Genomic DNA, 15,957 nt, shown 5'->3' with positions numbered 1-15,957 from the left:
CCTCCTGTGTCAGTGTAAGCCTACTGTCCTTTCAAAGTCATCAGGATCGTCGTGGAACATTATGGATTATCTCTTCACTTCGGACAGGTGAGGAATATTGTTGTTTATTATTTTAATTCACTTACAGGAGACATTGGCTTCAATGGACTGTGCGATGACGAGAGTATGGTTTAATTTAGATTCAGTAAAGAAGTCTGTGTCATTCTTTCAATTAAATTAATGTATTCTGGGTGTGTGTTTTTTTATACAATTTAGCTATGGGGTTAGTAAAGGGGGTGTGTTATAGACACCTCTCCATTACTAACCCCTGGGCTTGATTTCAACCGACAATGCAAAGGAGACATCACCCCACCACCCGCCAACTGTCATTTTTTATGGAGGCGTCCCCCATTTTTCATAAACCAGTAAAGAATAAGTATACAGCTGTGAGTTGACATTAATAGCCTAGCTGACATCAAACCTCTCCCTCCACCTCAACTATGACCCCACTTGCCACCATACCACAGCAAGTGGGAAGAGCGAGTCTACGTGCAAGAATTGGCGCATCTTACAGATGCACCATTTCTGGGGAAACAGAGCTGATGTTTTTAGTCTGAAAGGGGGCCGATATCTATGTCCCCTTCCCAGGCTATTATTATCATCCCGCAGCTGTCTGCCTAGAATTTGCTGGTTATTAATTATAGGGGGACCCTACATCATTTTTTTATTTTTTTTTTGTGTGTGTGTGTGTGTGTGGGGGGGGGGGGGGGGATTCCCCCATTTTAATAACCAGTAAGGGCTATGTATATAGCTGTGAGCTGATATTGACAGCCTGGGAAGCCCCATGGTTATTACATCTTTCATAGGCCATAAACATCTGCCCCCAGCTGTCCACTTTCCCTTTAGCTGCATGTTGTGCATTGCACGGTTCCTACCCAACAGAGCGGTCACAGAGCTGACGTCACGTCTACAGAGCGGAGGCTTTATTTCCACTCTGTTAACGGGTCGGGACTTTTGAGGTCATTCTGAATTACAGCTGGATCCCTGCAGCCTAACTGGGAGAGTCTGCTGTCAGGCAGATAAAAGAATAACAGAAGACTGACTGTCACTTCCAGGCTATTGTGAATAGGTGCATACTAGGAGCAGCCACCTCCATATGCAATATACAAAAAAATTTAACTCTATTGTGCTAAATCATGTAGATATGGAATATATGAAACATGAATAGTAATACTGCTCTGTTTAATAGGAAAAAATTGAGACACTTAGCACATAATTTGGCTAATTCATGCATGCCCAGCAACCAACGACAAGGTGGTCTCACGCTGCTGGGACCCTTCTTGACTAGTGTGAATACCTCTCTAAGGGCTCATACTCACTTGCGCGAAACTCGGTTGAGTCTCGCACGGCAATACCCAGCACTGCACCTGGCACAGATAATCGGAGCGTGCGGCTGCATGTATTCCTATGCGGCCACACGCTCCGATCTGAGTGGCGGCAGCAGCGCCGGGTATTAAAATGCGAGACTCATCCGAGTTTCGCGCAAGTGAGTATGAGCCCTCAGGCTGAAGTATGAATTCCTGGGTTAATGTGGATACCTCTCTCAGAAAAGCATGTATTTATGTAGGTAGGATCCTGCTGTAATTAAAACCACATGTTGAAGGGCAGAATGAAACATGTCGGAAGACCTTGTTGTGTCAGCAGAGACAGCTGAATCTCCGGCAGGAGCAGTATGTCACGGGTCTGTACCGGGGAATAATGGCGCAGTGCACAAGACAAGTTGCAATTACCTGCCTGTTAGTGCTTAGGTACATTTTTTTTAATAAAGTCCTGGATATACCCTTTAAGGCCCAAAGTTTCTCCATAACTAAGGTGTTACTTTTTATATTTTTTTTAGAATTGTGTAAATAATCTTTAAAAAAAAAAAAAATATCAAAAAGACAGAACTCATTCACTTTGTTTGATATAGAAAGTAACTAAGGACATGGAACATGCCTAAAATAAACAAGAGAAAAAATATACAAAAACAGAAATACAGGAAAAAAAAAAGAGCTCAAGCAGAATCCACAAACATGGCTTGATAATTTATAATACGTAAATGGATACATTTATAATATGATTACGACATACATGTAAAAAAAATGCCTCAAACAGTTTAGATTTTGGATTCGTGATACTATATTAAGCATGCCTTGGACGTGGTTTATAGCAACATTGTATTTAATAGAGTACATTACATTTTGTGCCAAAAAAACATGAATTAATCCAGTGAAACCTTTCCCAAAAAGTTTCCCGATATTCAATCCTATTCTTGCAGTAAAATAGCTACCACACAGAGCCATACTATTGCTGTCATCATCTGGCCTAAAGGGTGGAAAGAATCCTGCAGGAAGCAGACTCCGTATATATAAAAATAACAAATGGCACTCACCTTTGCTGGCCATAAACGATTATTCCACATACAGAAAACGTACTCCGGGGCACCCATGGTTCACCTGCGGATTTTCATCACTGAAACCTAAATAATAGCTAGGCATTAGTATATGAGCACACATAATGTCCTGTAAGTGCACAAACTTCCTTCAACCCTTTTATCACAGTGGGTCTGAAAACACAGCATTTCTTCTTAATTATGCAAGAGAAATTGTGTAGGCCCAGAATCAAGAACTGTTGTCTGAAGTATTGATACTTCTTGTAGGATGAATATTTACCTCTAATATTACCTCATTATTTTCTGTTATCTTTGCAAAACAATAATGCATGGCCAATGAACAACGATGTTTGCTGATACGTTGATTACATACATTGTCCATGCCAGACAGTTTGTTGGCATTCCCAAACAGAGGAGGAAAAACTCTGACCTCTGCATGCTGGTTGAAGGCCAGCTGTGAACTATAGGTGCTTCTCACAAAATTAGAATATCATCAAAAAGTAAATTTACTTCAGTTCTTCAATATAAAAAAGTGAAACTCAAATATTATGTAGAATCATTACAACAGAGTGATCTATTTCAAGCGTTTATTTCTGTTAATGTTGATGATTATGGCTTACAGCCAATGAAAAACCAAAAGTCAATATCTCAGTAAATTAGAATAGTTAACAAAAAACACCTGCAAAGGCTTCCTAAGCATTTGAAAACGTCCCTTAGTCTGTTTCAATAGGCTCCACAATCATGGGGAAGACTGCTGACTTGACAGATGTCCAGAAGGCAGTCATTGACACACTCCACAAGGAGGATAAGCCACAAAAGGTCATTGCTAAAGAAGCTGGCTGTTCAGAATGCTGTATTCAAGCATATTAATTGAAAGTTGAGTGGAAGGAAAAACTGTGGTAGAAAAAGGTGTACAAGCAACCGGGATAACCGCAGCCTTGAAAGGATTGTTAAGAAAAGGCCATTGAAAAATGTGGAGGAGATTCACAAGGAGTGGACTACTGCTGGAGTCATTGCTTCAAGAGCCACCACACAGACATATCCAGGACATGGGCTACAAGTGACGCATTCCTTGTGTCAAGCCACTCATGACCAATAGACAATGACAGAAGTGTCTTACCTGGGCCAAGGAGAAAAAGAACTGGACTGTTGCTCAGTGGTCCAAGGGGTTGTTTTCAGATAAAAGTAAATTTTGCATTTCATTTGGAAATCAAGGTTCCCAGAGTCTGGATGAAGAGTGGAGAGGCACACAATCCAAGCTGCTCTAGTGTGAAGTTTCCACAATCAGTCATGGTTTGGGGAACCATGTCATCTGCTGGTGTAGGTGCACTGTATTTTATCAAGACTAAAGTCAGCGCAGCTGTCTACCAGGAAATTTTCAAGCACTTCATGATCCCCTCTGCCGACAAGCTTTTTGGACATGGAAATTGTTCAGAATTGCCCAATCTATCAATAAAAAAAAGGATTTTCCTGCTTGTTAAAGGGCGTATCGAGAAAAAGTCAAAACACCAGAATTACGTTTTTATGTTGCCGCGACATTGCATTTAAATGCAATAACAGGCGATCAAAAGATTGTATCTGCACCAAAATGGTAACATTAAAAAAGGCAGCTCGGTGCAAAAAAAAATAAGCCCTCACCCAACCCGAGATCATGAAAAATGGAGACGCTATGGGTATCCGAAAATGGGACAATTTTATTTATTTTTTAACAAAGTTTTGAATTTTTTTTCACTAAGAAAAAAAAAAAAAAAAAAAAGAACCTAGACATGTTTGGTGTCTATGAACTCGTAATGACCTGAAGAATCATAACGGTAAGTCAGTTTTAGCATTTAGTGAACCTAGTAAAAAGCAAAACAAAAAAAAGTGTGGAATTGCACTCTTTTTTGCAATTTCACCGTACTTAGAATTTTTTTCCTGTTTTCAAGTACACAATATGGGAAATACAATGGTGTCATTCAAAAGTACAACTCGTCCAGCAAAACATAAGCCCTCACATGGCTCTGGGAAAAAGGGGAGCGAAAAACAAACGCAAAGATGAAAAAGGGCTCCATCATGAAGGGATTAAAGATAAGCTACTGCCACATTTTAGCAGACACTTTCTTCAAGCAGTGTTACAGAAAAAAGTCTGCATCTTTCAAGAAAACTACTGCATTTTTCGGACTATAAGACGCACCCCCCCCCCCCAAAAAAAAATGGGGGGTGCGTCTTATAGTGCGAATGCAGGCTTACCGGGGGGGGGGGGTTTGCGGCAGAGGTGTGCCGATGCGGTGGCTGTAGGGAGTGCACCTGAGCAGGGTCCTTCAGGATGCGGCAGAAATGTGGTGGTGCCGCTGCCCGGTGTCCACAGTGAGCAGTCTGCATCACCGGTTTCCCTGCGGCCATCTTCCTGAAGCCGTGGGCCACCGGAGACTTCATGAAAATGGCAGCCAGAGGCCACGGGTGCGCAGATTGAGATCTCGGCAGCCATCTTCCTGAAGCCGAGTGCCGCCGAGATTTCAATCTGCACACCAGTGGCCTCTGGCAGCCATTTTCCTGAAGCCTCCAGCGGCCCAAGGCTTCAAGAAGATGGCCGCAGGGAAGCCGGTGATGTAGTCTGCTCACCGTGGACACCAGGCAGCGGCGCCACCACATTTCTGCCACTGTAACACTGCCGGCTTCAGGTAAGATACCTTAAATTCGGACAATAAGATGGACCCCCATGTTATAAAAAAAACAACTTTTTTTCTGCTATTTTCCACCCCAAAACTTGGGGTGCGTCTTATGGTCCGGTGTGTCTTATAGTCCGAAACATACGGTAAGTCTCCACTGCTTGCAACCAGCAAAGGTCTTAGAGATAAGAGAATAATGAAATGGCCCCTTCCTCTCCGGACCTAAACCCTATTTAGAACTTGTGAGCCCTTCTTAAATGGAAGATACATGGAGAAGGAAGACAGTCCTGCTCTCTGACCAGTGTCTGGGAGGCTGTGGTTGGTGCTGCCCAAAAAAGTGATAGGCTATGTGCACACGTTGCGGATTTTGCTGCGGATCTGCAGCTGTTTTCCATGCGTTGTACAGAACCATGTAAATGTATGGAAAACAAAATCCACAGTGCACATGCTGCGGAAAAAAACACGCAGAAACGCAGCGGTGTTTTGTCCGCAGCATGTGAATTCTTTGTGCGGATTCTGTAGCGGTTTACACCTGCTCCTCAATAGGAATCCACAGGTGGAATCCGCACAAAAACCGCAGTGCGGTTTACCTGCGGATTTTGCCAAAACAGTGCGGAAAAATTCGCACACCAATCCGCAACGTGTGCACATAGCCATAAAACAACAGATGTAACAATCTCCCAGACCCCAAAGATGGAAGGATTATGGCTGTTAGTAAAAAGAAGGGGAGCTTATACTGATCACTGATTTATTTTAAGCGTTTTGTACATTTTTAGTTCTTTCGGTTATTAATCTCACTTTAACAGATGAAAATAAACAGTGTAAATGGGAAAATTTACATTTTTCATATAGCTGAATAGATATTCTCCGAAGAAAGACAAAACCTCACTTTTACTTGCTTATATATTCTGATTTCATGTGTATTACCTTTTGGATTGACCGACAGCACTGTAGTTATTCAAGAATAAAATTAATCACAAATACATAATGCCTAATAACTGCACACAGTGTATAGCTTCCATGGGTTGCTTTGATTAACATTTGTCACTGTACATCCTGTTTTTAGATTAAAACTATTGAAATATCCATCTATATACATTCACACAGGTACAGAAATATGGATAAGGATAAAGTTTTGGAATTTTACCTGTTTACCAAAACAGATTCAAGATAAAGTTATATAATCAATATGGGCTTAAAGTGCAGCTCAGCTTTAATTTGAGGGTATTCACATTGTAACTAGAGGTGAGCGAACATCGTCGGCTCCCCTCCTTATTCAGCAAGCTATAGCACTTACAGAATAAGCTGCAAAGGGAACCCGGCTACCTGGATCGCTCTGGCTGATCAGGTGTCCGGCTCCACAGCTGCATGTGTCGCGGCCGTATAACAGTCACAACCTGCATGGAGAGCCTGTTTGTTGGGCGACACCTGCAGCTGCGGAGCCGGACACCTGATTATTGGAAGCGCTCCAGGTATCCGGGTTTCCGCTGTAGCTTATTCTGTAAGCGCTATAGCTTGCTGAATGAGGGAGCCGAATCCTAACCGGAGTAAGGGTTTAGGAATTACAGCTCTTTAATATAAGGCTACCCCTTTTCAAGGGACCAAAAGTAATTGGACAGATAGCTCAAAAGCTCTTTATTGGGCTGCATGAGCTATTCTCTCATTAATCCATCAACAACTAAGAAGGTGAAAGGTCTGGCACTGATTCCAGGTATGGCATATGCACTTTCAACATGCGACCATCATTAGGCTGTAAAAAACAAGAAATCCATCAGAAAGATAACATTTCTGCTAAGAGTAACAAAATCAACAGTTTGGTACATTCGGAAAATAAAAAGACGAAAAAAGAGTGAGAAAAAAAGTGCACTGGAGAGATTGGGAAGTCAAAAAGTTCCGGACATCCACGGAAGACAAGAGTGGTGGTTGATTGCAGAATCATTTCCAGGGTGAAGAAAAACTTCTTTACATCATCCAACCAAGTGAAGAACACTGTGTAGAAGTAGGCGTTCCAGTATCTAATTCTACTATAAAGAGAAGACTTCTTCATTAGTGCAAATAGAGGGCTCACCACGAGGTGCAAACCATTAATCAGCCTTAAGGTACCGTCACATTTAGCGACGCTGCAGCGATCTAGACAACGATGCCGATCGCTGCAGCGTCGCTGTGTGGTCGCTGGAGAGCTGTCACACAGATAGCTCTCCAGCGACCAACGATGCCAAAGTCCCCGGGTAACCAGGGTAAACATCGGGTTACTAAGCGCAGGGCCGCGCTTAGTAACCCGATGTTTACCCTGGTTACCATTGTAAATGTAAAATAAAAAAAACACATACTCACATTCCGGTGCCTGCGTCCACTTCCCTGCACTCCTCCTGCATCCTGTGTAGCGCCGGCCAAAGCAGAGCGGTGACGTCACCGCTGTGCTCTGCTTTACGGCCAGCCGGCGCTGACACAGGATGCAGGAGGAGTGCAGGGAAGCGGACGCAGGCACCGGAATGTGAGTATGTGGTTTTTTTATTTTACATTTACAATGGTAACCAGGGTAAACATCGGGTTACTAAGCGCGGCCCTGCGCTTAGTAACCCGATGTTTACCCTGGTTACCAGTGAAGACATCGCTGGATCGGTGTCACACACACCCATCCAGCGATGTCAGCGGGAGATCCAGCGACGAAATAAGGTGCTGGCCTTCTAGCTCCGACCAGCGATATCACAGCGGGATCCAGATCGCTGCTGCGTGTCAAACACAACGATATCGCTAGCCAGGACGCTGCAACGTCACGAATCGCTAGCGATATTGTTGTTAAGTTGTTCAGTGTGAAGGTACCTTTAGAGATAGAAAGGCCAGATTAGACTTAGCCAAAAAACAAGGAAGCCAGCCCGGTCCTGGAAAAGCATTCTTTAGACAGCTGAAACTAAGAAAAACCTGTACCAGAATGATGGGAAGAAGAAAGTATGGCGAAAGCGTGGAAAACTCATGATCCAAAGCATACCACATCCTCTGTATTACATGGTGGAGGCAGCGTCAGGGCATGCATGGATTCCAATGGCGCTGGGTCACTAGGGTTTATTGATGATGTGACTGAAGAAAGTAGCAGCCGAATGAATTCTGAAGTGTAAAAGGGCGATACTTTCTGCTCAGATTCAACCAAATGCAGCAAGGTTGATTGGACGGATCTTCACAGGACAGATGGACAATGACCCAAAACATACTGCAAAAGCAACAGGAGTTTAAGGCAAAAAAGTAGAATATTCTGCTATGACCGAGTCAATCACAAGATCTCAACCCCATCGAGCAGCATTTCACAAGGCAAATCGTAAGGCAGAAAGACCCACAAACAAGCATCAACCGGTCAGCTGCAGTAGAGGCCTGGCAGACCATCACAAGGAAGGAAACCCAGCGTTTGGTGATGTCCACGGCTTACAGACTTCATTACCTGCAAAGGACTCTGTACAAAGTATCAAAAATGAACATTTTATTTATGGTAAAGTTAATTTGTCCAATTACCTTTGAGCACCTGAAATGAGGAAGCTTTGTAGAAAAATGGTTCCAATTCCTAAATGTTTTACAGGATATCTTTGTTCATTCAACCCCTTTAATTAAACCTGAAAGTCGACACTACAATTGCATCTCGGCTTCATTTTTAAATCAATTGTAAAAATAGTGGCCTGCAGAGCTGAAATCACAACGATTCAGTCACTGTCCAAATATTTCTGAGTGTAACTATATACTGTATTATGTAAAAAATATAAAAACATTAAACAAAGTACATATAACTGGTACTGTGGCAAGTGGACTATAAAACTAGCATGTTATATATTCAACACGGTAAGAAAAAAAAATGGAAGATAAAAAAATTAATGAAGAGATCAAAAAGTATTGTGTACTCTGTTTTTGTTTCTTTTACAGGTGATTTCATTGTGCAAAAGTAGTAAGATACAAGATTGTATAAACGTGGTGTCGGGGTCATGTCACAGATAGTGTTGAGTATTCCGATACCGCAAGTATCGGGTATCGGCCGATACTTGCGGGTATCGGAATTCCGATACCGAGATCCGATACTTTTGTGGTATCGGGTATCGGTATCGAAACAACATTAATGTAAAAATGTGTAAAATAAAGAATTAAAATAAAAAAATAGGGATATACTCACCCTCTGACGCGCCCTGGACTTTACCGCCGTAACCGGGAGCCTTCTTTGCTTCAAATGCGCGCGTTTTCTTCATTCCGTGACGTCACGGCTTGTGATTGGTCGCGTGCCGCCCATGTGGCGGCGGCGCGACCAATCACAGCAAGCTGTGACGTAATTTTAGGTCCTTCAGTATTTTAAAATTACGTTCCGGCTTTGTGATTGGTCGCTTCGCGTCGCGACCAATCACAAGCCGTGACGTCACGGGAGGCAGGACAAGCGCGCATTTTAAAATGCGCGCGTGTCCAGCCTCCCGTGACGTCACGGCTTGTGATTGGTCGCATCGCGGCGCGACCAATCACAGCAAGCCGTGACGTAATTTTAGGTCCTTCAGGATTTTAAAATTACGTTCCGGCTTTGTGATTGGTCGCGACGCGAAGCGACCAATCACAAGCTGTGACGTCACGGGAGGCAGGACAAGCGCGCATTTTAAAATGCGCGCGTGTCCAGCCTCCCGTGACGTCACGGCTTGTGATTGGGTGCGTCGCCCATGTGATGGCGACGCAACCAATCACAACGCCGGAACGTAATTTTAAAATCCTGAAGGACCTAAAATTACGTCACGGCTTGCTGTGAATGGTCGCATCGCGGCGCGACCAATCACAAGCCGTGACGTCACGGGAGGCTGGACACGCGCGCATTTTAAAATGCGCGCTTGTCCTGCCTCCCGTGACGTCACGGCTTGTGATTGGTCGCTTCGCGTCGCGACCAATCACAAAGCCGGAACGTAATTTTAAAATACTGAAGGACCTAAAATTACGTCACGGCTTGCTGTGATTGGTCGCGCCGCCGCCACATGGGCGGCACGCGACCAATCACAAGCCGTGACGTCACGGAATGAAGAAAACGCGCGCATTTGAAGCAAAGAAGGCTCCCGGTTACGGCGGTAAAGTCCAGGGCGCGTCAGAGGGTGAGTATATCCCTATTTTTTTATTTTAATTCTTTCTTTTACACATTTATATGGATCCCAGGGCCTGAAGGAGAGTTTCCTCTCCTTCAGACCCTGGGAACCATCAGGAATACCGTCCGATACATGAGTCCCATTGACTTGTATTGGTATCGGGTATCGGTATCGGACTGGATCCGATATTTTGCCGGTATCGGCCGATACTTTCCGATACCGATACTTTCAAGTATCGGACGGTATCGCTCAACACTAGTCACAGACCCACACCTCTTTTATTCTGCACTGCCAGAATTGCTCATTTAGGCCGGGTTCACATTAGCGTTTCAGTCTGTAGCGTGGTGCTGTGGACTTTTTCCCTTAAGCTCCGCCTACTTCCGCATGCATCCTTCGTACCTATCTTTAACCCCTTAATGACCGCCAATACGTCTTAACTGACCTGATATATAAGAGAATAGCCTCCCCATACAGATGACAATCCAGCAGCTGTCAGCTGTCCACTATAGCCGACAACTTGCTGTATCAGCCACGATCAGTGTTTGCAGCGTCCAAATCTGTTTAACCCTTAGATGCTGCTGTAAATAGTGACTACATCATTATAAATAGTTAACGGAGTGTGGGGGCTTCCTCTTTATCCCAATCAGTGCCCTCAGGTCATGATTTTGTGGTCCTGATGTTTGCCATGTCAATTCACGACCAAATAGCGGTCTAAGAGTCTGACGGCTCTAGTAATCTGTTCAGAAGTTAGAGTTGCATTAATTCCTGTAAAGCACCTGAAGGGTTAATAAACTACCTGACAGCAGTTTTCAATATGTCTGGGGGTGCTGTTTTTAAAATGGTATCACGTTTGGGGGTTTCCCAATATATGGGACCCCTAAAGTCACTTCAAACATGGATAAGTCCCTAAAAAAATACATTTAGTAAATTTCCTTGAAAAAATGCAAAATTGCTGCTACATTTGTAAACTTCTAAAATGCTAACAAAATAAAATAACATTTTACAAATGATGCTGATATAAAGCTGACATGTGGGAAATGTTATTTATTAATGGTTTGCTGTGGTATGACCATCTGGATTAAAGGAATCATTCAAAGTTTGAAAATTGCAAATTTTTTAACATTTTTCTAATATTTTAGATATTTTTTATAAACACAAAACATATTGACCTAAATTTACCATTATCATAAAGTATAATGTGTCACGAAAAAACAATCTCAAAATCACTGGGATTTGCTGAAGCGTTACAGAGTTATTACCACATAAAGTGACACTGGTCAGATTTCAAAAATTTGTCTCCGTCACTTAAGCTGGAGTTACACTAAACGACTTACCAACGATCACGACCAGCGATACGACCTGGCCGTGATCGTTGGTAAGTTTTGTGTGGTCGCTGGGGAGCTGTCACACAGACAGCTCTCTCCAGCGACCAACGATCAGGGGAACGACTTCGGAAGTTGAAACTGTCTTCAACGATGCCGAAGTCCCCCTGCAGCACCCGGGTAACCAGGGTAAACATCGGGTTACTAAGTGCAGGGCCGCGCTTAGTAAACCAATATTTACCTGGTTACCATTGTAAAAGTTAAAAAAAAAAAAAACACTACATACTCACATTCTGATGTCTGTCACGTCCCCCGGCGGCGTCCACAGGGTTAAAACTGCTTTCGGCAGGAGCGCTGCTAATGCACGTGCTGCTGCCGAGAGCTTCCCTGCACTGACTGTCAGCGCCGGCACTAACAGCGGTGACGTCACCGCTGTGCTCTGCTTTACGACCGGCGCTGACAGTGTCAGTGCAGGAAGCACTCGGCTGCAGCGCGTGCATTCGCAGCGCTCCTGCCGAAAGCAGTTTTAACCCTGTGGACGCCGCTGGACGTGACAGACATCAGAATGTGAGTATGTACTGTTTTTTTTTTTACTTTTTCAATGGTAACCAGGGTAAATATCGGGTTACTAAGCGCCGCCCTGCACTTAGTAACCCGATATTTACCCTGGTTACAAGTGAACACATCGCTGGATCGGCTTCACACACGCCGATCCAGCGATGACAGCGGGTGATCAGCGACCAAAAAATGGTCCTGATCATTCCCCAACGACCAACGATCTCCCAGCAGGGGCCTGATCGTTGGTCGCTGTCACACATAACGAGATCGTTAGCGGGATCGTTGCTACGTCACCAAAAGCGTGACGTTGCAACGATATCGTTAACGATATCGTTATGTGTGACTCAGCCTTAAGGGGTTAACATTGGGTACGCAGGGCCATGCGTTGTATGCGGATGTGAACCCGGCCATATTTGCCCCTCCCTTTCCATCATCTACAACAGTGGTCTCCGGCCGTGGCACGGGAGCGGGGGACCGATTCCTGCCTGCTGTCATCCCTGGCTCTTCTTATAATCAGCCGGCCGGGCAAGATGTCAACATCGCAACGCACAAGTGACATCGCACCAGGACTGCTGATGATAGGAAAAGCAGGGATGACAGCAGGCAGGAATCGGGACCCCGCTCCCATATAGACCCCGCTCATGGCCGATGGAAAGGTAATCAATACTAGTCACTGGGAAAGCTCAGAGGACGCATGGACGGCTTTTGGAGCAGCTTCCCCATAATTCAATGGAGGGAAATAAATAAAATAAAACCCTAAAAAATGCTGCTGGCCAGTCGGTGTGCACATACCCTAGAGTAGGTTCTCATAGTTTGGGCTTTTTTTCCCTTGCTGAAAAATCCACATCACTTTTTGTGTATGGGGAGCTTCGTCAGCTGCTATTCATTCAATGGTCAATGTGGAGCTTTGTGAGAAGCAGGGACCCCACAGGACGCGGCCTTCCCCTTCTCTGTCCAAGACAGTGGAAAACGCGCATGTCAGAAAGCAGCGCCTTGTGCGCTAATGACTGCTGCAGCCAGCAGGTGGCGCCAGAGTCCACGTCTGCATCTTCCCAATGAGACGGCTCGGAAGCCGAGTACTGGGTGGGGCGTTCAGGTGCCTGAGCCATTGTGCACTGGCCAAGGGCTGCACGGAGGGTCTCGGCGCCCCCTGACGGTACATTCCCCAGCTCCAGGTCCCGCTCTTATTTGACTGACAGCTTTCCAGAGGAGGGCAGACAGCAGGAATGCAAACACTGCTGGCCACGCCCTGGGTGCACCAGGCCCCTCGTTAGCATAGGAGGGCGGCAGGACTAGGGTATGCTTGTATAGGGCCATGTCCCGAGGCCGCGCTTGGTTTGAACAGTCACTGGGGCCTGTTCACGCTGCGGCTTTGCAGTGCGTCCGCCTGACTCCCCCACAGGGCACTGAATGGAGCCTGGTGTCAGGACTGGGGGGATTCAGGCGGGACCCCAGAGGGGCACAGCAGGCCTCACTGGTGTAGGGTCAGCTGCTGGATAGCCCACGTGACAGTTCCGTATCGCGACATATCGTGCCTGAGCTGCAGCCATCGCACGGACTGAAGTTGGATCGGAGCTCGGCAGAAGCGCTAGGGGATGAAGAGGCAGAGAAGAGCGCACAGTCCCGCCAACCGCACGCGTCAGATACGTACTGACTGCAGCACCACACGCACCGTCCCCTACAATACAGGCCGTCCGCAGGCGTCAGCTCGCCGAGGGTCGGTGCTTACGGAGTTAACACACTGCCCCATAGATGACGAGTGGCAAACACCCGCCCCTTACCGTATTCCTTCTTCCCGTCCGCCTCTCCCCACAGGCCGGGGCGTGACCGGAGCAAGGTGGGCTCGGCGGCTTCTGCCTATGGAAGCGACGCTGAGGCGGCATTCCGCCCAGGGAGAGAGCGTTTCCTGGGCGGCGCATGGTGGCGGGCGGTCCCTGCCTGCTGCTGGGCGTTTCCTGCTTGGTGGGCGCCCGTAGTGACGGCCAATGCTCTTCTTGTATCCCGGGTTTGCCGCCTCTCTGGTCGCCGTGCACATTAGTGGACTGGACTCCATGGTGGCGGTTCTGGCGGTCCGTGTGTACAGAAGCCGGCTGCTGACCACCTGGGTTGTAGGATATGTTCCCTATACGCCTCAAAGTGGCTTTTTTTGTGTAAAAATTCCGCTTTTCTCCCCTCCCTGGGTCCAGTGCTCAGTGCTGAGTCTCGGCCGCTGCTCCTGGCATTAAGTTGATAGCACTGCAGCCAGTGACTGAGTGCAGCGGTTCTGCCCATGGTGCTGGTTCATTGGCTGCAGACACAGGCGCTGGGTGCAGGAAGGGGGAGAAAACAGGTTTGTTTTAGGAAAGCAGGCTGCGTAGTGGGTGGGATCCCAGACCCCCATTACAGGTAGGGTGGGTGCCTAGCCTTTTAGAATATGTGGTTGGATGGCAGATTGGAGGAGGGCAGCCCCTGGTCCTGGATGTTAGCAGCTGTGGAGCAGTACCGCCAGTGGCGTAACTTGAAACTCGTGGGCCCCGATGCGAAAGCTCCAATGGGGCCCCCAAATATTGTAAATCTTTAATAGCAATAGTCTTTTTCTATAGGCCAAAGGGACTTTTAGGGCCCGGGTGCAACCCCTGCACCTGTTCTAGTTACGCCCCTGGGTACCGCACCTAGTTTATGGCTGTGCCCCACATCTGGTGACTGCTCTGCAACTGGACCAGCCCTGAGAGCAGCTGATGGGTGGGGGAGCCAGGGGTCAGACCCCCCACCCCTGAGAACCTGGCGACCACCATGAATTTCGGTGCCCCATACTGGCAACATTTTCGGGCCCCCTTGAGACTCCGCCCCAGCCCCACTTCCACCATTCATACCTTCCACAGTCCCACCACCCACTCATAGAAAAAATCCCCTTCTGCACCACGTCCTCACCAATCACGCATACATAGCCAGCAGCTTTTGTTTTGGCTAAAGATTTTTTTTACTCTAGCCTATTAAATATTTGTTAACCCCTTAACGCCCGCTGATACGCCTTTTAACGGCGGTAGTTAAGGGTACTTAAACCACAGCGCCGTTAATTAACAGCGCTGTGGAAAAAGTGTATAGCGCCCCCCAGAGTCGGACTTTCTCCGGGGTCTCGGCTGCCGGGGGTAGCCGAGACCCCAGAGAATATGATTCGGGTTGGTTTTTACCGACCCCCCCCCAGGTTGCGATCGCCGGTACTAACCATATACTGGCAACCGCAAAAAAAAATCGCACATCAGAGGACAGGAAAATGGGGTAGCCGATTGCCCCCCGATACTTACCAATGTGTCTCTGGGTCCTCCTTCCCCCCCCATGGGTGCCGCTATCTTTTTCCGGGAAGAAAATGGTGGGCGCATGCGCAGTGCGCCCCCCGAGATCTGCTGGCCAGCACCTGGCAACAATAGGAAGATTTTTTCCTATTGGTTCATTTTGGTCACTGTTATAGACCCTACCACAGTGATCAAAATAAAAAAAAATTGTAAATAAACCCCCCCTTTATTACCCCCTTAGGCTGGTTTTACACTTGCCGTGTTTTTGCGGCCCCAATGCATTTCTATGGGGCTGTAAAAATTCGTAAGAGCGCCGTAAGGCCTTGAGGGCCGTATTTACTGCCGAGAAAAAAATAGAGCTTGCTCGATATATTTCCCAGCTTCGGCTACGGGCCCCATTGAAAATCAATGGGGCTGCAAAAACAACGGAATGTTGTTTTTGTGGTGCGCCGTCACTTCTGGTTTTGCAGAGCGACAGTTTTTTTTCCCAATACTTTTGCTATAATAATAATCTTTGTTGATATAGCGCCAACATATTCCGCAGCGCTTTACAGTTTAACAGTTTCAAACATAACAGTCATAAGTAACAACATTAATAATACAATAAAGCAAAAAAGGACGACCCTGAGCTTACAATCTACAATGAGGTGTGGGAGATGC

General features: G+C 46.3%; 1 protein-coding gene across 11 annotated transcripts in view; it reads right to left on the bottom strand.

Annotated features, from left to right (window-relative positions):
- The window catches only part of PWWP3A (PWWP domain containing 3A, DNA repair factor), a 159,886-nt gene extending 145,949 nt beyond the window's left edge, over positions 1–13,937 (bottom strand). For 3 of the 11 annotated variants that reach the window (XM_077270976.1, XM_077271025.1, XM_077271065.1), the window contains exons 1-2: positions 13,677–13,799; positions 2,411–2,497 (exon numbers count right to left, since the gene is read on the bottom strand). In XM_077270976.1, coding sequence (XP_077127091.1) covers positions 2,411–2,467 — 57 coding nt within the window. In that variant the 5' untranslated portion in view covers positions 2,468–2,497; positions 13,677–13,799. The other 8 variants (XM_077270985.1, XM_077271073.1, XM_077271036.1 and 5 more) reach the window with 7 other exon arrangements.
- Between the last annotated feature and the right edge of the window lie 2,020 nt (positions 13,938–15,957).

This window comes from Ranitomeya variabilis, chromosome 1 (genome assembly GCF_051348905.1).
Source record: "Ranitomeya variabilis isolate aRanVar5 chromosome 1, aRanVar5.hap1, whole genome shotgun sequence".
Taxonomy (NCBI): Eukaryota; Metazoa; Chordata; class Amphibia; order Anura; family Dendrobatidae; genus Ranitomeya; species Ranitomeya variabilis.
The sequence above is the reverse complement of the archived record's forward strand: the minus strand, read 5'-3'. Positions and strand labels throughout refer to the sequence as shown.